This window comes from Megalops cyprinoides, chromosome 20 (genome assembly GCF_013368585.1).
Source record: "Megalops cyprinoides isolate fMegCyp1 chromosome 20, fMegCyp1.pri, whole genome shotgun sequence".
NCBI classification, from domain to species: Eukaryota; Metazoa; Chordata; class Actinopteri; order Elopiformes; family Megalopidae; genus Megalops; species Megalops cyprinoides.
Window position 1 is genome coordinate 23,255,165 of NC_050602.1, and position 23,040 is coordinate 23,278,204.

Consider the following 23,040-nt stretch of genomic DNA (forward strand, 5'->3'; position numbering starts at 1 on the left):
CATCTGACCGCAGTAAATGAAGAGCTTTGCGGTTTCGCAGCTCACAAGGAAATGGCTTCATACTGTGGGATGGTTTTTAGGTGAAAAGTTAGCCATGAATTAACCTACACATTCGCGTGGTTGAGAAAAGGCTTTCTGTCCAATGTGCGATGGGGAGCGATTAGCCCGTGGGCCATCGTGGCTGAGGCATGACGTAGTGTCTAAGCAGGCCCCGAGATCGGGCCGAGGGGGGCGCGGAGAAGAAAGCCAAACCCTGAAAGGGGTCTGAACAGGAGGAGCAGAGGGCTGAGGCGTGAAAGAATCCTGTGAATGGGGTCACTGTAGCCCGATAAGGGCTGGGAAAAAATAACCCTAGAAGAGTGGTACTACATAACCTCCCAATGTGTGGCTTGCTTTATATGACGAATGACAGGCACAACAGAAATATAATGTAACGCATAACATACTGCAGAATTTTGACACTTGATATTCACTTTACCTGGATGAAAATCATTTAAAATACAAAAGGAGGTTGTCACCTATTGGACAAATTTGTCTTTATGTATGAGAGAGAGGGTAAGAATATCCTTACAGATCTCCACAACAGCAATCGGACTGCAGACCCGTGCCCCTTTGAATAAACCTCAACCTTCGCTGGTAATTTATTGTTACGGCTCGGTTTGCAGCTACTGGAAGACAAGCTGAACCAGCCTGCAATGACATCAGTGGGCACGGCTCCCCCCCCTCCTGTTTGAGGGGACACCCTTAAAAAAAGCAGAGCTGAGTGAACAGCCGATGCCAGCGGGTGGCAGCTGGCTGACGCTGCAGGGGTGGCCCCCCTCCCGTTTCCGACTGGCCGCCGTGCGCAGGAAGGGCCGACCCAGGGGAAGAGGGGTCGTGCTTACTTTGGATAGATGGCGGTCATCTTGGCGGCCGCGTAGCCGGGCTTGCAGGCTCCCTCGCTGAGATTGCCGTACTTGTACACGAGCTCCGGCGGCCTGCAGACAGAAGGGGGGGGGGGGGAGACAGTGTTTAGGCAGACAGGTGGGGATCCCCAGCACCAAGGTCACAGGGAAACATTTTGTACACAACAGGTCCTCACGCAGCTCCACCCTGTATCGGCCTACAAACCCCACACCGCTGGGTTTTATCACTCAATATGATGCTCTCATTTTTAACATTCACAGAAGTGGGCATCATCCACACCACTGTGGCCCTGCTTTAAAATAATACTAATGGAAAAATTTCAAGGTTGGTTGAGTGGTAAATGTCCCATGTCTCTACTGGGGCTTAAGAACTAAAGGGCTGAATCTTCATTAAAACATGCTGTAATAATGAGTGTGGGGCAGGCTGATTTCTGATTGCAGTGTTGACTGTGTGACACCCATTCATGCCTCCTTCTCTGCAATGGTGGGGGCATTTCCTAAGTTTAAGTTTCACTCTAAATTAACTTTCACACGTCAACTTATCAAGTCACTAAAGTGAAATCAGTACTTTTCAGATGGGATCTCGTATGTGCTTTCTGGCCTCATATGGTGACAACTCTGATTCTGGAATGAATGCAAGTGAAGAAAGAGGTGTAGAAAAAAGAAAAAACAAAGTCTCCTTTTTTTTCTCTCTCCCATTTTTCGCTCAGCAGAAGCAGCTCTCCCAAGGAGCTGTGAAAATTATTTGAGGTGAAACGGTGGCTCCCCATCTCTTGACATCAGCACCTCATTTCTTAGTGGGGCTGGAGCCTGCTGCACGCGCCTCAACAATTACTCTCTGAGGCAGCTTTTAAGCTGCTGATGAATTACCAGCTCTGCATTAGCCCAACTCAAATAAACAAGGAATGGGGAGGGGGCTGGCCCGGGTGGGACTGTCCCCTGGACTGAGGCAGCCCTGGGTTAGGACCTGGCCCAGTGACTAACATGCTGCTATGAGTGACAATGTAACATACTGGTAAGGAGCAGAGCTCATAACTGGAAGGTTGTGGTTCGATTCCCTGCCGGGGCACTGCTGTTGTACCCTTGGACAAGGTACTAAACCCACAATTGCCTTAGTAAATATCCAGCTTTATAAATGGATAAATCTGTAACCTATGGAAGTTGCTCTGATAACAGCATTTGCAAAATAGCAATAATGTAATGTAATAGGTGAGGGAGGCCTCAGACCAGGGGTTGTGGGCGGGAGAAGAACGACAGGCACTGGCTGGAGCAAAGAAACTGAAGTCACTGGAGGGAGATAACTGGAGTCTTCATTCAAATATGAGGAACAACAACATCTTACCCCACCTTAAGTGAAAAGACTCAGTCTGAATGTATGAATGGTAGCAGCTTTTCATCTGGACAACTTGGAGCCCTTTGCCCTCCATATGAAAAAGCCATGACTGGCTTCTTTAGTGACTAATTCCAGCATGGTATTCTATGGTGCCGCTGCCGGTTGATTACTGCTTGAGTAGGGAATAATGCAAAAAGCATAAAGCGAAAAGCAGATTCTAACAACACAGAAGTACCAGCTCCTTTAAGTTCATAACAGCTGTTTCAATTAAGCCAAGAGGATAAAACAATCAGACACCCTAATATTAAAAAGGGGCTACTTACAGCTTTCCGTCCAGTTTCAGCAAGAATCCCTGTTTATCATACACTGCAGAGAAAGAGGAGACACACAAAGAGCAGAATGAATCACCAGCGAAAATCACATGGATTAGGAAGATGAACTTGCCTGACACTATGGGGGGAAAAGAAAGGAATGTACTTACTTTCTCTTTTCATGTCAAATATGAAACACACACTCACTGCCTTGGGAAAGGCAGGGATTAGGAACAGTCACCAGCCTGCTGGTGAACAGTTCATACACACTGTTGTTGAAGTTGCTGTTTTTAAATAATGGCTTAAGACGGCAGGATCTGTAGCTGAGTGAGAGGGGTTAGGTAAGGCCAACCTATCATTTCTCTCATTTGAAAATCTAAATCACCACACGGTGCTTCTGGGTCCCCTACACAAAATGGATTCCTCCCAGTCACTGGGGCCTTTCCTGTCCTGACCACATTAAACAAAGAGGAAAAACCACAGACCAAAGTGTTTAAAAAAAAAAAAAAAAAAAAAAAAAACTACAAAGAGAGGATAATGGCCATTTTAGTTCAGGAGAAAATTGTGGAGAAAGTTACTTTGATTTCATATCTTCATTTATTCATCTCTCTTACCATACTGACACATATTTTTAAAAACAAGTACTAGGCTACATGCATTTAGAGTATGTGAAAATTATTCGAAGAAACTGTAGGATCCAGAGAGGGCGTCCCAAACCACCCGCTGTTTTAACCCGTGGTCTCCTTCACATCCCCACCTCACTCTCTCACACACACAACTCTCCATGTCCACAGCAAAATCAAAATCATTATCTGCCATTGATAACTGACGTTCATTTCTGATAACTCGTGTTTTTTGATCAGCGCATTTAATCATTATCCAACCAAAACCTAAAATGCCCCTGTCAGTTTGACTGCCTCATGACTCTGGTAGAGATACAGTAAGTCTGAGATTTGTATCAGATCACTGGGGTGCAGCATAGCCTTTGGAATATAGCAGACCAGTGTATACCAGCAACAAACATTCAAATGTGTGAAACACTATTGCATAATATTCAAACAGATATATTGTTCAATATTTAAACAGTCTGGAACACTCCAGTACGGGCAATTTCATTCAAGCTGACCTCCTATTAACATTTGGAACACTCGTTGATTGCTTGGCTATGCAGTATTGGTTTGTGTAATCCTGAAAACTTTATTGATGGTTCTTTTCAATATGTTTGATGTGTGAGAAACTGGGACTGTGTTTCACAGAAAACAGCAATGAAGGCAGGCAGTAAAAGACATAAGTGGAATTCTTATTTTGTGTAATACATCTGCCTGCCATCTGTAGGAAAGGTCACTCTGGGAGTCTGTCATACCATTTTTAGTACGGACAATTTTCCTTCCGTCACTCATGACAGATGATTTCTGGATGGAAGTGGCCCTCCCAACATACTCTTCTTGCCTGCAATCTTTGATTCACATGGCAGTATTTTGTAACAGTCAAAAACATTTGCTCTGGTTAAACAAAGCATGATACATTATAAAAGGTATTTTGCTGAAGAACTTACTTCAGATACTATTTCTTTAATTTGAATGAACTGTGACATGCAAATCAGATATGTGCGTTAATTTGTGGGGGAAAATAGCAGAGACAGGCCTGTATGTTTTAAGATTTCAGAATGCAGTATGAACAGCATCAGAATAATTTTTTATCAGCTGGCACTGCTGACACGCTGTATCCAATATGCACAAACTGCCATTTATTCAGCAGGAAAGAGATAATACAGCATAATTAAGCAAACATTGTACAAGAGAATTCATAGACAACAAATTAATGTTTTCAAAAAGCGAATCAGAAACTGCAGTTTCAGGATGCAGTGCAGCAGAAAACAAGTTTTTGCAGTTTTTAAATCATTTCTAGACATTGTGGTACCAAAGCCCTCATATCCCATGAAGACCACTGAAGACAGAGAAGCGAGAAAGAAAAAAAAAAAGGGGGAAGAAAGTGGCGAGAAATCTCCTGCTGGGTTAATTCTTCATAGCGGTGCTGGAAGAAAGAGGTGAGAGCGGGGCTGCAGGTTAGCGGAGTCAAACGCTATCCATCTACTGGGGGGGAGAGAAAGGGAGAGAGCAAAGGAAACACACAGAAACTGTCAGAAAGAGAAAGAGACAGAGTGAGAAATGGACAGATGGACAGAGAAACAGAGTGACAGATAGAGAGGATGCAAAAACATGACAGAAACAGAGAATGCGAGAACAAGGGGGACGGAGAGTGAGACAAAGAGTGAGAGACAGAGGGAGTACCAGAGGAAAAACAGACTGACAGAGGGGGGGAGAGAGAGAGCAAGAGAAAGAGACTGACAGAGGGACACAATGAGTGAGAGAGGGAGAAAGAGAGACAGAGAAACAGAGAGACAGTGAGTGACAAAGATACACAGAGGGAGAGAGAGAAAGCGAATAGAGAGAGGAGGGTGGGGAGGGCTGTGCTACAGAGGGGTGAGCTGGCGGGTGTGGAGGTAGGCAGTGCTGCCTCAGCAGGCTCTGCGGTGCGTAGCGGGGCTCAGGCAAAGCAGCGGGGACCTGCCCAGCATATACTTCAAGCTGCAGTTACCTGGGCCGAGAGTCGGAGGATTCACTGTTCCCCGGCTCTTACGAAGACAGGGCTGCGCTTCTGCGGCTAGCTCTGAAAGAGTACAATCACACCACAGCTGTGACTCAAAGCCCGCCTCGTCCGCCTCCCTCAAACGATGGTTTGCTGAGTTCATTTGAGTGATGGATTGTTCTCTAGGACAAGGGCCATCAAAAGGCCCGGTCCCAGAGACCTGCGCTCTCTGCTCTGAACGCATGACTTCGGCGAGGCTCCCATTATTCATTTCCAACCGACAAATTAATGAACTGGTGCTGGGGGGCCCCGCGTCCCTACACCTTCATTTTTCAGTGCGCTCGTTCTGAAAGGGAGCCTTGACTGGGAAGACGTACGGATGTGAAGCCCGTTCCCATGCTCCCTAATGGTACACTGCGTCTGTCACACTGAAAATGTTTGCAGATGGCCCGTGCAGAGACCATAGCCAGACCAGTTAAGTGCACCATCACTCAAAGCTGATCGATACAGTACTGAATGCATGTTACTCAGCTAGCTAGAAGCAGCAGCAGACAAGCCTTCGTAAGAGAGAGCACAGTGTCCAGGGAGATAGTAGCTTGTACAGGACTGGAGGTTGCAGGGCAATGTTGGGAGGTCATGTTAATAATATGCCGTACCATAATAGACCTGATATTCTGTTTATTGAAAGGTAGGATGGCAGTGAAGTCAGCATACGGATCTAATGAACTAACATCAAAAGAAGAACATCTATGTTTGCAGTACCATCATTTGGAAAAGGGATTAGTGGTAAATCTTTAAAGACTATTAAATTCAAACCTTAAGTACCAGCCCCCAAGTTTATAATAAGCAATTACACCCCTACTTCACCCCCTCAAGAGTCTTGTAGCTAGACAGCACACAAGCTACTTATATGCATGTCAGTAATGTGCATTCATCCCTAATGCACTTGAGTCAAGGAAACGCTGGAGCAGGTACATATGAGCATATGCAGAACACACTGCAGCTAGCACACCAGAGTATAGCTGCAGTACCTACACTAGGGTATAGCTGCAGTACCTACACTAGGGTATAGCTGCAGTACCTACACTAGGGTATAGCTGCAGTACCTAAACTAGGGTATAGCTGCAGTACCTACACTAGAATATAGCTGCAGTACCTACACTAGAGTATAGCTGCATTAGCTACACTAGAGTATAGCTGCATTACCTACACTAGAGTATAGCTGCATTACCTACACTAGAGTATAGCTGCACTAGCTACATTAGAGTATAGCTGAGGTAAGCATGGTAGAGTGGATCAGGTGGTTCACGGCTCAAAAAAATAACCTCCCAACATGGTTGCCAGCTCTGAGAGTATCAGGGTGGGGTTGGGCCTGTACCTGAGCCTACTATTCGTCCCACGGTGAGTAGCGTATCCACCACAGGCTCTGCAACACAAGAGCGTGAGTTTAGCACGAGGTTTAAGCTGGTTGGCAGGAGCCCATGGGACAGGCCGTGTGCTCTCACACACCCATTTCCCACAGGCGCTGGGCACATACCTGTTTACAAAGTCACAAAGAGGTTCAGTGATCGGTGAATTTCATTTTCTGAGTGAGCCCTTAAGAAGGGGAGGGTAGGACAGAACAAACCGAACCAGACCTTTGCTCAGCCGTACAGCACTAAAACCCTGTTTTGCCTCTTTGGATCCTTGTGCATTCAGCTGTGCTGCACCTAAAGTACAGCAGTGGATCTACTTCAGCTACATTTCGAAGCCCACGAGATGCCAAACAGTCTTAAAGTCACATGTTTCCAGGTGGCTAATGTATCTGGATCCCCTGTGCAACTGCTCTCTCTCCTCTCAGATCTACAGTTTCTGTCATCCCTACAATGGAAACAAATGAGCGTGTCCTACACAATCTGTATGAGGAAACATGGTCCCAGGGCTCATCGCATAGGTCCTAATGCAAGACTGAGTGCAGGTCTGGCGAGGACGGTGAACAGTGTCAATTAAAGACAACATTTCTCCCGGTCCAGAGTGCCCCTCTCCCAATTTCTGAACACCACGTGAGACATGCAGAGTTTCCGCACCTCTACCTGTGGTTGCTTTCACTTTTGGGGTGTCTGTGGGTTCCTTAGATTTATCTGCAACACAAGGGGTAAGAGATGAGCTCAGACAGCCGGGCTTTGGGCAGAGACACACCGACTGCTGAACCGGACTGAGAGGAGCTGACACATCCTGTGGAAACCGGAGTCTTTTCATACCGCAATCCCACCATAACCCTCACCTCCCTCCCAGGTTATTTATTAGTTTTAAATATTTATAAAAGAACCACATTTCCTTCCCCGTTTCCCCCCACAGATTGGCCTGTTAACATTTGTCTTTTCATACAAAAAAAGAGGCCTTACATAACTGGACTGAAACAAAACAGGCCGAACACATTAAAAAAATAAATATTTCCCTGTCAAAATAAACTTGAGGACACCTGTGAAATATCAGTGCAACTTCTTTAAATATTTCATCACAGTCCACACTGTTCATTTTTCACACAGGCATCAGGTGAAATGGAAAAAGAAATTAAAATATTTCATTAAAATTTAAAACTAAGTTTAAATTTTAAATTTTAATTTTATTATTATTTTTAATTTAAATTAATTAAATTAATTTTTTTATTTAACTGAGTTTGTACCATTTTTACCTACTCCCTGAGATGGAAACTCAGCATAACACAAGGCTCTTTGGCCAATCACATGCCCTAGTATACAGTGCCGGACAGTCTTGCCAGAACTAGGATCCTACCCAGCAGCACACAGCTTTGGCCAGTAGTGCAGGCCACTTTTGCCAGTGAATACCTGGTATAAGTTATGTGCCTATCAGTTAGACTTCTAAAGAGTGCAATGTAGTTACACTTACACTTTTGACTTTGAACAACTAGTATGTTCTAACTTAAAGTAAAAACATCAATAAGAATATTGACAGTATTTAGACACTGTGGGCTAGAAAAAAACGAAATATTACACCTGAACAAGGAAAATGACTACTCATCTTATCAGGAAAGATCTGTCATTCACTAGAGTGTTCAGTAACCTATATTACCTCCATTTTAACTTCTATTCTACTGGGCTATACACACTAACCACTGTCATTACTGAAGAATTGGCTAAAAATGTTGGACTAACTAGCAAAATTTAAATAACTCCACAGCAATTGCGAAGACAAACAGCAATATTCATGTTGCACAGTAGCCAATCCCTTAACCATTCAAGGCAGCTCCAGGCCGTATATTCTCACTCCCTATCACTAGATGCAGTTTTGGCCCAAAGCCCAAAGCAAAGAGCTGACTGCTGTGTACCTGGCTGCAGCACAGTCTGGGTAGATGTGCAACATATCCAGCCACTCGACTATACAACTTCTATTCTCATGTATAGATATTTTATTTATTTATTTATATAGCACTTTTCATACATGTCTGTAACACAAAGTGCTTTACAGGATGGGAAAAAAAAAATGATCATACAACATAAGACAGGAATACACCATATAAAATTCCTCCCCACTCCCTCCTGTCCCAGGAATACAATAAAACAATAAAAAGAAGATAATAAAAACAATAAAATAATACAAACCAGGAATAAAACAGATAGGACAAAACTCAATAAAAGGCCTTTTTAAAAAAGTATGTTTTAAGTCGTGATTTAAAAGCTGAAACTGAGGGAGAGTCTCTCATATTCTATGGGAGTGTTCCACACTGAGTGTTCCGCATAAAAACTAAAAGCAGCCTAGTTTTAAAACAAACTTTTGGAACACAGATACAGGTGGTTTCCCAATGACTACACAGATCATACATTACCTCAATCACAAACACACAGATTTTAGACTGGGTTACAAAACATATGTTTTTTTTTTTTTTTTTAGAAAAATTGTCAAAAGTGAGTAAAAAAAAATATCATTTTGCCTTTTATGTTCTATGGTTCTGCTTCATCTGCATGGTGACTTCAAACCTACTGTATGAACATGCTATGGATGGATGAGTGCCACCACAATTTGAGCCGTTATAGCCAGCCTGATTTCTGTGAAAACCATTTGTAGCTGCTCACACCACTAGCAGTTTGTCAGTAGGTTTTTTAAATGTGGATACCACAATAAACGATACCAAGGCACCAAAATACCAACCCCCTGTTCCATAATGAAACACGCATATGTTTTCCTCAATAAAATTTTGATCCATGTAAATGACAGATTTGTACAATATTTCACTTCAATCAAAGCTACAGTGCAGAAATTATTCACTGTTGGCCGTTAATATGGCTGGTGTATTACGTTTCATATCAACTCTAATATTTCCCTCATACTTCTCTCCTTCTGCCGTATTACTTCACATAAGGATTACATAGCCACAGGCTATTAGTCAAGTCCTGTATACAAGTGAAAACGATGCAGACAATGACTGATGATTACACAGCTGTCACTTGAGGCAGCTTTGCAGACCTGAACAATGGGATGCTTTGCAAGTTCATGCTGGCACGGTTTCAAAGTAAGCACAAGCGTGTCAGGCTCCTGAATTGTTTGGACCTTAGAGGATATCAAAATGGGATCAGCGGTCAACAACTGAAAACTTCTCAGACCATCTCCAAAAATCCCCAAGGATGCACCAGGAGTGGCCAAGATCACGCAGCCAGGGGAGGTCACTGCAACCCGTGATTTTCAAACAGGCTCTGAGATGCAGGAGAGTGATGGCTGCAGGGGTCTTGTTGTCCATGAGGTTTACAACTGCCCACATCAGCAAAAACCTCCACAAGGGAAGGCTCTGCCTTAGAGATGACTGAACCGCAGTGCGTCCTCAGATCACCCCCATAGCACAGCAACAGTAAGAGCCACTTTGAAACTTTGCCACAACCTTGTTTCTTTGCTTTAATGTTCTTGTTCTGGTATTGTAACCGTTTTCAGCGATGTTGCTGCAGCAGTATGCACTCAGCAGGCGAGGCTGCTCAACTAAAACTGGACAATTACATGACAGTTTAAAAAGTGGAAAGGAACATTTACAGACATCACTGTTCACTCCCCTGGTCCAGATTCTGCCCTCAAGCATCACAGGTTTGATGCACAGCCTGCTGAAATAGCCTGGATCCTCTTACAAAAATACCCCCATGTGGACAGAGAGAGGCACACAGTATGACGGTAAGGGAAGCTTGAGATCCCATCAGCAACTGAGTCTAATCCAACCTAGTGAATAACACAGCACACGGTCATTCACCTCTCAAACAGTGGTTTCACACCTACACCCCCCCCCCCCTTTTACTTTTGTGTATTTTCACAGCTCTGGTTGGTTGGGGGAGGGTGGGTGGCTGACAGAGTGGGGCGGTCAAAAAGCGAGCAAGTGAGAGACATCGAGCGGAGGACAGAAAGAGAAAGAGAAAGAGAAAACACACACACATATCTGCACATCCGCGTCTCGTTTTCATAAACCAAAAGACAACCAACCTGTACTGCTTTACAGCGACAGCAGCCCGAAAAATTCAGCATGTTCGGCTTTAGATCCACACTCCTTTAAAGGGTAAGAGTCTGAAGGCTGCAGTCCTGAAAGACTGAGGTTGCCTTGTCTGCCACAAGACTTCTCGGAAAGGAAAGGGAAGATGCTACAGAGGAACCCATTTCAACACAAACACTCTGTCATGCATCTGCAGTTAGCTCAACCAAGCATGGCATGGGGGATTCCTGACACTTTGCCCTGCGAGGCCAAGGCCTCTAAGCATTTGCACTGAAGACGATGAAAACACGGGCCGGGTCACACCATCATTCCCCATGGCAACAAACCCAGTCGAATAAACCTCTTTAAAACACACGGACGTGACCTCTGACATCCATCAATGCAAAGACAATAGATGCAGGGAAATGGATGCAGCAGAGTTCAGGAGGCCTGCAGCACCAAGTGCTAGAGATTTAAAAATTAAAAAGAAAATAAACAGAGGGTCTTATTTATTTTTAATTTTTTAAAATCTGAAACTAAATCTCTGAAGAAAATAAGGATCAAGTGAGAAATGCGGGAGCTGTGACGCTCTTCAACACTGAATTCTGCTCAGGACAGCAAACCTTGAAAAGGGCCTAATCCTGACTAAAGAGCTCCCTCTCTGGGCCGAAAGTGCCCCGGCAATAAGAAGGGACTATGCTTACCATGCGACTCCTCTCCATCTAGGTATCTTTCATATTGCTGACAAATAAAATGATATGACACCCCTGACCTGTTCAACCTCAACAAAAGTCCCATGTCTTACAGCAGACTTGTGACACTCAAGCCTCTCTTTCTACCAAAAACACAGATGCAGATATTTTAGCACATTTGGACACAAAATGTATCGAACAGGTTAATATATTTGACCTAACATCTTGTTACAGGGGAAAAAAAACACGTTAAAACATGTATGCTATTTCTCAATTTAAATATCCTAGCACACAAAATGTATTTAGAGATCCCTGTAAACAGAGATACATGTTAAAATCTCTAATCCAGTGCTCAACATACTAAGCAGGGTAGAACTCTAGAGAGCAGTCCAGGAGGGCGGGAGCCAGATTAATCGTGTTTAATCCTCCTGGTTGAGCTACTGCAGTCAGCTTAGAGAGGTATGACAGTGGACTAATGAAGGGGATTTGCCAGTATGATTCCTCCCCTCTTCAATAAACAGATTCAGCCTGGACCTGGCTGCAGTCATCACAGCCCTGGTCAAGGCCTGTATACCTCTGCGCTATGGTCCACACAGAAGGCGAAGATATACCACGGTATGGCACAAAGAAACCAACCAAGCAATATGCTGGGATGTTTGCCCAAAATACATGACCTAAGTGTGGAAACACTCTTGGCTGCACAACGCTTGAAGGCAGGGGTTTTGCCTCATTGGAAATATGTAAATGTCTTGGTGGTGGTGGGGGAGGGGTGGTGATCATGAGGCGAATCATCTCTCAAATGGAAAGTTCCCCCCCAGCGTAATGACCTACCTGGAGTAATTTACCTCGAGTCAGTGCAATGCTCTTAAATGATGGGAATTAACATCGGCACAGACATGGGTTGGGCATGACCCTAGAACTCAGGTGCTCAAAAGTGCTCAAACACTACTTGACTGCTTGACATACACTGACTGGTGTGCACTGTACAGTGACTGAAAGTGATGTCATTTCACTGATCCCGCAGTCAGGCTAAACGCTTCTTATACTTATAAGTCACGTCTGCACTGCAGATCTACAGAGCGAAGTATCTGACATGACTTTCAACATCCGGCTTCAGTCACCAAACTGCTGCTGTTACCACAAGGTTTCCAGTATTCTTTCATACTGACCTAGTAATCCATGGTTTCCCAAATAGCTATTAAAGGTAAAACATCCAACAGCACAAAAAAGTCAATTATGTATAAATTGTACGTGTTAAAAACAACCAAATTTATAAAATGAAACCTGCAAGACAGCCAGATCCACGGGTTTCAGGCTGACAGACTCATCATCAACTGACTGTGGCATGAGTGAGCATGTGATCATGCAGTGACATTCAGTAAATGCTGCATTGGGTATCAGCAGTTACCCTGTTTGTAAATACAGGCTGAAAAACGGGGGGACATTTACCCCCAGCTGCCCCTAACCTCTTTCACTCCAGGTAAGTGTTTTTACCATAAAAAATACTGAAGTAATAGAACTGCTGAAAATGGGCATCCCAGCAGCAGCTAAGTTTGGCCACGGAAGACCACATTTTCTTCTACTCATTCCGCAGTGTATTCCATGCTCCGTTTCCCCCAGGTCCTCACAGACTCCTCCCCCTGTCCATGTTAATATTACACAACAGCTGCCAGAAAACGCAAGTATAAAACAGAACAGTGTTCATGAAGCAGCTCCCTGGTTCAGGAATGCACAGCACACACAACGCAGTTCACAAACCCAGCCAGTGTTACCTGGCAGCTCACAAGTGATGGCCGCACAGCCATCCCAAACCCTCCCCAGCATGGAAACCAGCCAGGCCGCAAGGAGACGGTGAGCACACTCATAGCTGTGCAACAGCACTGACCTGCACCGGGAGACGCCTAGTCTAAAATCACACCCTGCGTGTTTTCTGTTTATTTACATTGCACGGCCAGCCGTATGGCTTAGTAATGCATGCTTTTTTTCTGATTCTCTCCAGAGGCATAAGAATTTAACAGAAGTGGCTCTGTTGCTGAGCACAGACAAGGGCATTTTCCACATGCCATTCCAGCAGAGTCACCTGAATAATGATGCTTGCAGATCCACTGCAATTAGAGGATGCTGCATACAGAAACTGGCACTGTGGCATGAGTTAATGACTGTGCAATACGATCTAAGAATTCCCTGGACAACAGCCAACGAGTGTACGTCTCCCTCTCGCTCTCCCTTTCAATGGTGCTGCTTCACCCTCTAGTGGTCAAGGATCTACCACAGTGCTAAAATACAATTTAAAGCAAAGAACTTTTTGAAGCTTCCCAATTAAGAGACCTGTGGCTCTGTCTCTCTTTCTTAAGAGAACAAGATGTCCTGTAGTTTTGAATCCCAGCTGGTGCCTGGGGTGGTCACATCAGTGCAAAACACTGTCCGCACTCACAGTCAATACCAGCACTTAGCAGCCCAGCTATTGATCTATGTAGGCACACTGATCTCACATTTCAGAATTTCAAATAAAACTGTTTCACTTGAATGAAAATAACGTATTGGACAAGAGGAACACTTTATAAACAGTCTAAAAAAAACTGGCTATTGCAAGAAATATATAAACCCTTGACAAAGACTAAGGTTTGTGCTGCATAATGACACCATGACCCTTAGCTACTGAATACTATGTACGTATCAACCAAAGTGTTATTAAAGGACACCATCTGCATACAGGTTTAATGAAATGCCATTTTTTGGAGAACTCTAATCGAATGCAGGCACTCTGATCTTTTTCCTGATGCATTTCAAGGGGCCACCAGGTGGACCAATGATTCATTACTGATTAATCACAAAGAACTTAGGTTTTACACAATATACTTGAACCCATAACTACACTTTAACAGCATCATGCCATACCATTATGTTAGAAATATAGTGAGTGAATGGCTTAGTGTTCACATCAAGCTAATCTCAACACTTTTCAAAGATGTGAAACATAACTGAAGCGGCAGTGGCTGTCTCTGAGCTGCTGAACCCCTCGGCATGAACTGTAGCTGCTGTTTGAAATTTGCGTCAATCCATGGGGCTGTGAGATAAAGCAGTGGTACACTGGACATGTCGCCCCATAACTCTAATCATGCCTTTCATGGAGCTCAGTCTACTATGGAGGCAGGCATAATATTGTCCTATTTGGGAACTGCATTTGGTCAGAAACAGCCTGCTGTAGAGTAAGCATTTAACAAAAATGAATTTGAAAAGGTGTCAGAAATTCGAGATTCACAATGGAAAATTGCTGCAAAGAAATTTCCGCAATCTAAACTGGTCTCTATTTTGCTGACTGATTGTTGCCAATTAGCTTCTGATAATGCTCAAATGACTGCTTTACGTTTTAAGGGTTTAACTTTAAGATGTACCTTGCTGCAGATGAAAAAATTAGAACTGAATTACAAAGATTAACTCAACATCTAAAGCCAAAACAAGAGTAAATCCAGAATTCAACACATCAAAATCAGTATCAATTGTGATTCAGGCACAACATCAGGCCTATTTCATACCTCCTACAGGAGGCAGCATCTGGTCACTGGAGTTATTCAGGCATCACCAAAACCCTGCACATAGCAGTTCTGACTGGCTACAAGAGACAGCTCCACTCATAATGTCAGCTACATTGTAATCCTATCTATTAAACATTTGGAGACTGACATCTTAAGGTAGAATCCTTCATGTGATATTGTGGCACTATGAATTGCTTTCTTATGCCCCAATTCTACCACTTCAAACCTGGCTGACAATGGATTTTCTTACATTTAAATACCTATTCCCAGTTTGACTTGATTTACAAGCTAGTGCACTCATGAGAGAATAAATCATTAGCCAGTGCTTGGGGAAGAAGGAAAAAAAAAAAAAAAAAACTACCTCGGGACACTGGTGTTCTTTACAAAGTGACGTTTCCCCCTACAGAGCACACACTGCATTATATGCAATAACAGGACTGTAACAGCAAGCTATTTCTGGGCATGGGGGCAGGCTCAAATGCTCCTCTCTGCCTCCAAGGTCCTGCTTTTGCCAGGGCAGGAGGAAGCCGGAGTAACCGTCAGGCCCCTGAGACAGACCTCTTCGGCACACCGTTACGCTCCTCTCAAACGGCGCTGTTCATCACAGCCGGGACTAGGGCGATCAGGCGGGCAGGGTGATGGATGGGCGCCGGGGGCTACTCACCTGGCTTCTGGCCCCAAACGTGCAGGTGCAGCTTCCCCGAGGAGTAGTAAATGAATCCCAGGACCAGCATGGGACACAAGACAAACAGCAGCTTGCGTGTAGGCTTCATCATACTCATCATTCACATGGTACCACCCACACTACACCACCTAGACGAGACGTGGGAAAAGAAAATGTCCATGTTGCAGGTCATCCATCAATCTACTATACAGTGCTTTTCAACGAAATGTACAATGAAAAGGATATGCTTTTCGGTATGAGGAGCTATACACATATCTTAAGGTGATGGTTTCTCATCAGCACATACAGATATCTACCAGCTGTGGATATATATTTGTCTCCACTGTCAGACTTTATTTCCTCCTCTGAAACCGTGCTCTAAGGTATCCTGCAGGACAACGCAACTGAAAGACTTTGCAAGTACAGGAAATCTGCTCTGATGCAAAACCTCAATCCATGTTGTGCAACAGTAATTCTTAGAGGTTATTGGCCTTATTCGGTTAAAGGTTGAAAACCAAATACCGCAACAACTTTGCAACATTTTAGAATTGTTTCAGACATTACCCAGGTCCGCTCTGTATGTCAGAAATAAGACCTTTTTCTGTAAACAACTTATGTGAGAACACCATTACACCTACTCTACTTTGCCCAGAACTAAATCTGTCTCAGACAGCCATGGATCGTAAAAGTACAGATAAAGTTGTCCAGGTGTTCTCATAGGGGCCAAGTTTCAAGAATTTGATGATAAACTTAAAAAAAAAAAAAAAGTCAAGCTGACATTTATGAGAGAAAAGGAATGCTGGTTCTCTGTAAATGAATTTTAAAAATCCACCATGCAAATTTCATACTACCAACACAGAGTTAACACTTTGCCATTGCAATAGAACTGCACAGCTTTGCAAAATTCTAGTCATGACACAAGATTCTTATCGTTACAAGAATTCTTCATGAAGACATTCGTGTAAATACAGGCAAACAGCAAACGAAGACATTGCCAGTTACTGTAGTTATTCCAGCCCTATCCAATGCTTAACAACTATTTTTAACAAATGGCAGTGAGTGAGCTTATATGACAAACCTGCTTACAGACTGAATTGGGAACAATGATAGTTGATACGTTTGTGTAAAACTATGTTGTAAGAAACTTTTCTACCTAACCTTCGCCTAATAAGACGATTATGTATATCGTAACCAACTAGGCTAGTCAGCTAGTGATCTAAACACCTAGTTTTAAGTATTCTTTTTTTCGACTGGGCTGTTTTTAAACTTGGTTACATCAAAAGACATGGATAGTTTAGAGGCCGTTGGTAAAAGAAATAACTTGAATATAACCGCAATTCTAACATTCGGTTACCGATATAATGTAATACAATATAATAATCGCCAAATTTGGGTCTTAAAATACCACTGTTGCTAACTACAGCATTTTAAGTGTGAATTTAGTTCGCTACCTCTACCCAGCAAAAACACGCCTACCCAGCTATCAAAGTATAGCTAAAGAGTTTTTATCATTTAATAATAATTAATTAATTAATTAATTAAGTTACCCAGTTAAATGGCCAAGTAATGATGTTTTAAACAAATGCGCAACATCTAAGCTAACGTAGCTGGAGCTGGTAGCCAGACAGCAAGAGATCTATTTCGACTGGCTAACACACTGTCAGAAAAAAAATACTTGGTTGGGAGAGCAACGTTAGTAATGCCCCACACCTTTGGTGTAATGTTATAGCGAGCGAAAAAGATACACTGTTATAAATTCATTCACAAATATATTTCGAATAATAAGAAACCTCTCTAGGAATTACCTGTAGCTAAGAGTGCCCCACCAGCAGCAGTTTGTTAGCAGTCTAGCTAGCTAGCCATCTAGCCAAAACAGCTACGGCGGCTACGGTTTGGTTCACTGCACCCAGATATTAAAAATAACGGATCTCGGTAACTTTAAATAATTGTTTCGCGAGCCGGCGACCGTTAGATAATACAAAGCCTGAGCTAAGGCTGATAAAACCTAGGTGGCCCGTTACCAATAATCTAGCCGTTATCTCGTCTTGAGCTAGCGTCATATTCTGAACAAGACTGGCTGGCTAAGCTACTGAACATAGTATTCCAACAGCGCAGCCCCTCGTTCCTGAACTCGCTTAGCCAGCCGGAGAAAATAACGGAGATAGCGAGGATACCTAACATTAGCCAGATAAATAGCTAGACAGCTGTTTCGCAAACAATGAGGAGTACACATTACAATTTTGCGTCTTTCCCAAATCCGGATGATAAAGAAGGAACACGAGCATTTTTAGCCCCCGACCGTTACCAACTCCAGCTAGCTGGCTAGCCAGCTAACTGCCCAAAATGCCACTCTTTTGAAAAGATAGCATTTCGGATCCAGTGGGCAGGAAATTTCCGAGGACTTGTAACTCTTGGGGCCTGTAACGTTAGCATCACACCCACAACGGGAGAGAAGTGCCGGCAAAATGAAAGCTAGCAGGATATTCGCTTGCTATCTTGACTAGCTATTTTAGCTACATCTGAAGCTTCAGATTGTGCCCTCTTTGAAAGGATGTTTTTTCCATGCAAGTATTTGAGAACGTGCCCGTCATTCTGCCTTGCTGTGCTAAGGAATACCATTTCTCTTGCTTTTTAAATATATCTTACTTGATGTTCAGTATTTTCAACAACGCTAACAGCTCGCTTGTGGTCTGGCATTTGTGTCGATGTTACCTTTATCTTCCCCTGTTTTCGGAGGTTCTCTGAAGCGTTCAGCCCAGTTACTTTGAAAAACAATACAAGCAATGCGGCTGCATTTTTCCTCCGTTCCCGAGCATGCTTTTTAATCCGAAGGTACACTTTGTTCGCTTTGAGTGCGCGTAAGACACTTGAAAGCCAGCCTGTCTCATTCTGTTATGCCGTAACATCCAGCTACATCAATATTCCCACCCTCCGAATGCATGGACAGCGTCAGTCACATGGTTCAGAATTTACGATGATCTCTGGCAGTTTCATTGAAATGAATACTCTTTTTCAGTAGCTAGACTAGTTGTTCTGTTTCACGTGGCTCTATCTGTCAGCTGTTACATTATATGCGGACCTATTGCGTCTACAGCGTTTTGTAGCAAGGTTTTATCCAACAAAGGGTTTTATTAAAACCCTTTCATTGTGTGGTCGTGTTGCACTTTTGAAGTATACCAGCTGGCTGGTAGCCTACACTTATTTCTAAACTGATGCAAGCACATTTGAAATAAAGCTTATAGTACAACCATTGTAGCCTACGCAAAGATCGTATTTTTACTGTGTGTGTTGAGTCTTTGGTGTTACAGCATTTTCGGAACGTACCATTTTTCCTAAAGCTTTTCCGACGTGCACGTCTGGAGAGGTTACCAAAAGTGTTGGGTTGATTTCAAAAAGTTCAAAAAACCAATGTCCTATATGCTGCAGCAGGCTCGTTGCATTTTGAATGGAGACCACACATGAATGTACACTTGAATGCCATACCGTAAAATTCAGGGAAAAGTCTCAGTTTGTATGTGTCTGTACTGTTGTGTAGTAGCCCTGGCAGGAGTACCCGAACGTTTCTGTTCCTGTGATTTGTTTGATTCTATTACACCGGGAAAGAAGACCGTGTGCGCTGTGGGAGTGGTTCACGCACGGTTTAAGACGGAAATCACATACAATCACCAGATACACGTCTTAGTCATCGTTAATTTCCGCTGCTGTTAAAGAGGTGTGTAACTCCACAAAAGAAAACACTCACACTTTTGCCTGAAGCCGGAGGGTCCGTGTCCCTGCCTCCTCAATTTTCTTCGCTTCTGTTCTAGAACACAGCCGGCTAGGGTTTACTTGTCACGAGACGAAGTCACGCTGCAATTTTCCCCCATTGCTCTATGCAGCACTGCACTGATGTCCACAAGCATGGAAACTTGCGAGTATGACGAGTATGAATGCAAGGAAATGATTTCAAGACTGAACTGCTATGTTGCTGGCTTTCCGGTTATAAATGACACGCATGCATTTCTGTGTAGCTCCACACAGTTCACAGCACCATCCTGTCACAGCTCGCGGATGGTGAGATCATCCCTGCCATTACAGAGGAGATTAAAAAGATTGACTGTAAATGTGAAGAGAACTGAACCCCTATGGATCCAGAGGTGTTTGGGTTTAAGTCGTCCTGGGTGGGATATTACTGTTGTGCTTTGGATCAAGGTATAAAAAAAAAACAAAACAAAACTTTACCACCTTTAAAAATATAGCGAAATTAAAATTAAAGCTGTATAAAAGGTATCTTTACAGACAGAGAACATGACCTGGACATGCAATGACAGGCACATCGTGATGCTACGGAATGTAGCAGCATGGCTGGTGTGCAGGGTCTGATGATGGACCGAAGATAAGGGAGAGCTGTTCTCCTTGCTGCCAATTGGCTGACACCTGCATTGTGAAACAGATCCAAGCCGAACTGGTAGCCAGGGGAGGGAGATGAGGAGGAGTGAGACATGGGAGAATTTGGGGACATTGTGAACCAGTCTGGCAGCAGCAAGGAGGCCAGCGAGGAGAGAATTGCAGTTGTCCAGGCTGGAGAGGACTAGGGCCTGGACCAGGGGCTGGGTTGAGTAGGTGGTGCAGAAGAGGTGGATTCTTTTGATGTTACATAGGAAGAATCTGTAGGCCATACTGACCTCCGCTGTGTAGTCCATGAGGGTTCAGTCTGCTCCTGACTGTCACCCAGTGGCTCTTGGCAGTCTGAGAGGCTGACAACATGGTGTTTTCCAGGGTGATGGTCAGGTCCGGATGAAGATTTTGCTAAGATGTGCAGATCAGTCTTATACAAGCTGACTCTCAGGTGATGAGTAGATATCCACAGGGAGATGTCAGGTAGGGAAGCTGAGAAGCGTGAGGAGATCTGAGTGTCAGAGGGGAGAAAAAGAGAAGCAGCTGAGTGAAACACTTGCATTTCAAATGGGAAGAATGCCGGTGATGGCCAGCTAAAGCTTTGGTTGGTTTACGTGTAAGACACTGCTAACTGGAGATCAGTTTGTGCTTGGGTTTGGATATTAGCTTTTGGGATGTGTTTTATACTTTAGACAACACTTAGTGCAAGCACTTGGTTCCATTTGGGCTGCATGGATTCAATGAAGCAAGATGCTTTTGGAAAACCCCGCCATGTCACAAAGTCTGCTTTGGAGGCACTGACTATGTGCCTCCGTTTCTTATTTTGTGTGCGGGCTGGATTTTTTAAAATCCCTTTCTATTTATTTTAGCCATTCACCATGTAAAGAGGACTTGAACTGAACTAAACTAAGCTCCTCAGGAACTGGAAAAAGCTGGAGTGTCAGATTTCCCCACGGTTCTGCCTGCAAGAATCTCCAGAGGCACAGGGATATACGTAGCTGGCCCTGTCTACAGAGAATAGTCCTTCCACTTGATTACAATGACTCCTTCATTCATCATAGATTCCAAGTATTTATGGGGTTCAGGTGTATGACTGTGTCTTTTGGAAAGCCCTGTTTGTCCTGATCCATTATATGCACACATGCACACACACACACACACACACACACACAAATTAGACTTTCTCCATTCATTAGTTGGCTATTTAAAGTGGCTTTAAAGAATTTAGCTAGGAAATATATGCATGTGGGGGAGTAGGGACTTATTCATAACATGACTGTTGTCACAAATGAGCCCCAGTTTCATTTTGGTAACAGCTTCCTTGAACTGCCCTCTGGATGGTTTATACAAGTTTAGTCTTAAGACCCTGTGTAAGTAAAAAATGGTAATAATCCAGAAGTCACATGAGAACCACAGAAGAGCCATGGAGTACAAGCCCAGTCTGATACAAAAGAACTATTGACTGTTTCCACATAGAGTAACTTACTTTTCTACAAAGACATAATACATGGTTTATTAAATTAATAATCCTACAGCTATTTTAGCACTGATCTGTTGAATACATACAATTAGATCTTAGGAAATGTTGCAGATTTCAGGCCTCACAAAGGATGAAAAATCTCAGTCCATGGAGACTTTTAATATCTGAAAGAGCATTATGTTAGTTATGTTTTTTGCTAGAACCAATAACCAGAAACACATCTGGAAGTTACAGACATATGTCACAAATTGTGAAATGCATGTTAAAGCTTCCTCTTTAGATGAAAAAAGTGATTAAAAAAAAATATATTTATGATGAGTCAATTACATCAGCTTCTTTTTGGGTAATTCAGCCAAGCTGTCCTCCAAGCTCTTCTGCTTCGAGGTGAAAATAGCTGTGCTGCATTTTCCCTTACATTAAAAGATCGACAGCCTCTGATGCCAGAGTGCTGTTTTTATGCACATCTGGCTTGACACGACCTTTCAAACAATCAATAAATGCTTTATGGATGTCCTAAAAGGGCGTCCCACCTGTTCCTTTGCAGTCAGAGAAAAGGCTGTGATGGATGTGTGTCTCTGTGCACACAAACCATGCATGTGTTCATGACACTATCATCATTAGGTTGTGCATGTCAGTATGATGTGTATGTGCTGTTCTTAAAGGATACATGCTAGACAACATATGCAGGCTAAAATCATTAGTGTTGTATCCATATAAATTAACACAGGTCCTCAGCTTGATGTTCATCTGCTGCCTCTGTATGTTTTTCTAGCTTCTGTAGTATGTATTTAATCTCTCTTACTGTGATATCCTCGTAAGTTGCTTCATAGGAGCCTATCCAAAATAAATGAATAATAATTTTAATAACATCTACCCAACGATACGCAATGATAAATTATTAATGTTAGACTAATGAGATAAACAAAATGGACTGCGGTGGTGCTGTGCTTCCTGTCTGAGCTGAGAGATAAGAGGGGCGGACGTGGTGTTCATGGGCCCCTTGCATGCTTCAGACGAGGCTCTCTTCCAGCTACGCCTCAGTCTCCTCCGCGCCGCAGCGCCCCCCGAGATCTCGGCTTTCCGTCTCCGTCCTTCATAAATATGTCACCAAGCCGTCCGCCCGGCCTGCCCAGCCGTCCGAGAATAGAACAGCTCTTTTCAGGCAGATGCAGCATGTTATGTTGTTTTTCTTTTCATGGTCTCACTTTTGCTAAGAGAATTTTGTCTTTAGCTAGGTGAATTTTTTTTCTTCAAAAATAATCTTCACCTCTTGGTGTTTACTTCAAAAGTAAGCTGTAAGTGAAGTAAAACTTTCACAGGAAATATTTTTGAGAATAATAATCTTTTGGTTATCATGAAAAAGGTTTGAATATAGTTAGATTTTCAAGAACTGAAAAGGTCGAATGACAAAGCGTCACTACTTAAAGTAGAAGCGGACACCCACATCCTCTGAGGTTGCATTTGCGGAAGACACATGTATAAATGTGTATATGGGCGGCGGGGTGAGGTGTTCAACTAGGATAATCTATTACTTTTACTAAAAAAAAGTCAATTAAAAACAACAGCTTCATAGTTGCCAATAATATACTGTATTTTTGTGTTTCCATATTTTAAAAGGGGAGGAAGGGGAATGTGACACAGTATATTTATACCACACTCCACTGTAATACAACAACATGTATGACATACTGTGGTTGAGGCAGCGGAGCT

At 43.2% G+C, this 23,040-nt stretch overlaps 1 protein-coding gene across 1 annotated transcript in view; it reads right to left on the reverse strand.

Moving 5' to 3' along the window:
* Nucleotides 1-18,394, reverse strand: part of LOC118795499 (CMP-N-acetylneuraminate-beta-1,4-galactoside alpha-2,3-sialyltransferase-like) — a 52,068-nt gene extending 33,674 nt beyond the window's left edge. The window contains exons 1-7 of the mRNA XM_036554022.1: nt 18,186-18,394; nt 15,474-15,622; nt 6,517-6,564; nt 5,148-5,219; nt 3,913-4,005; nt 2,562-2,604; nt 885-977 (exon numbers count right to left, since the gene is read on the reverse strand). Coding sequence (XP_036409915.1) covers nt 885-977; nt 2,562-2,604; nt 3,913-4,005; nt 5,148-5,219; nt 6,517-6,564; nt 15,474-15,594 — 470 coding nt within the window. The 5' untranslated portion in view covers nt 15,595-15,622; nt 18,186-18,394. The remainder of the gene's footprint in view (nt 1-884; nt 978-2,561; nt 2,605-3,912; nt 4,006-5,147; nt 5,220-6,516; nt 6,565-15,473; nt 15,623-18,185) is intronic.
* Nucleotides 18,395-23,040: the final 4,646 nt, after the last annotated feature.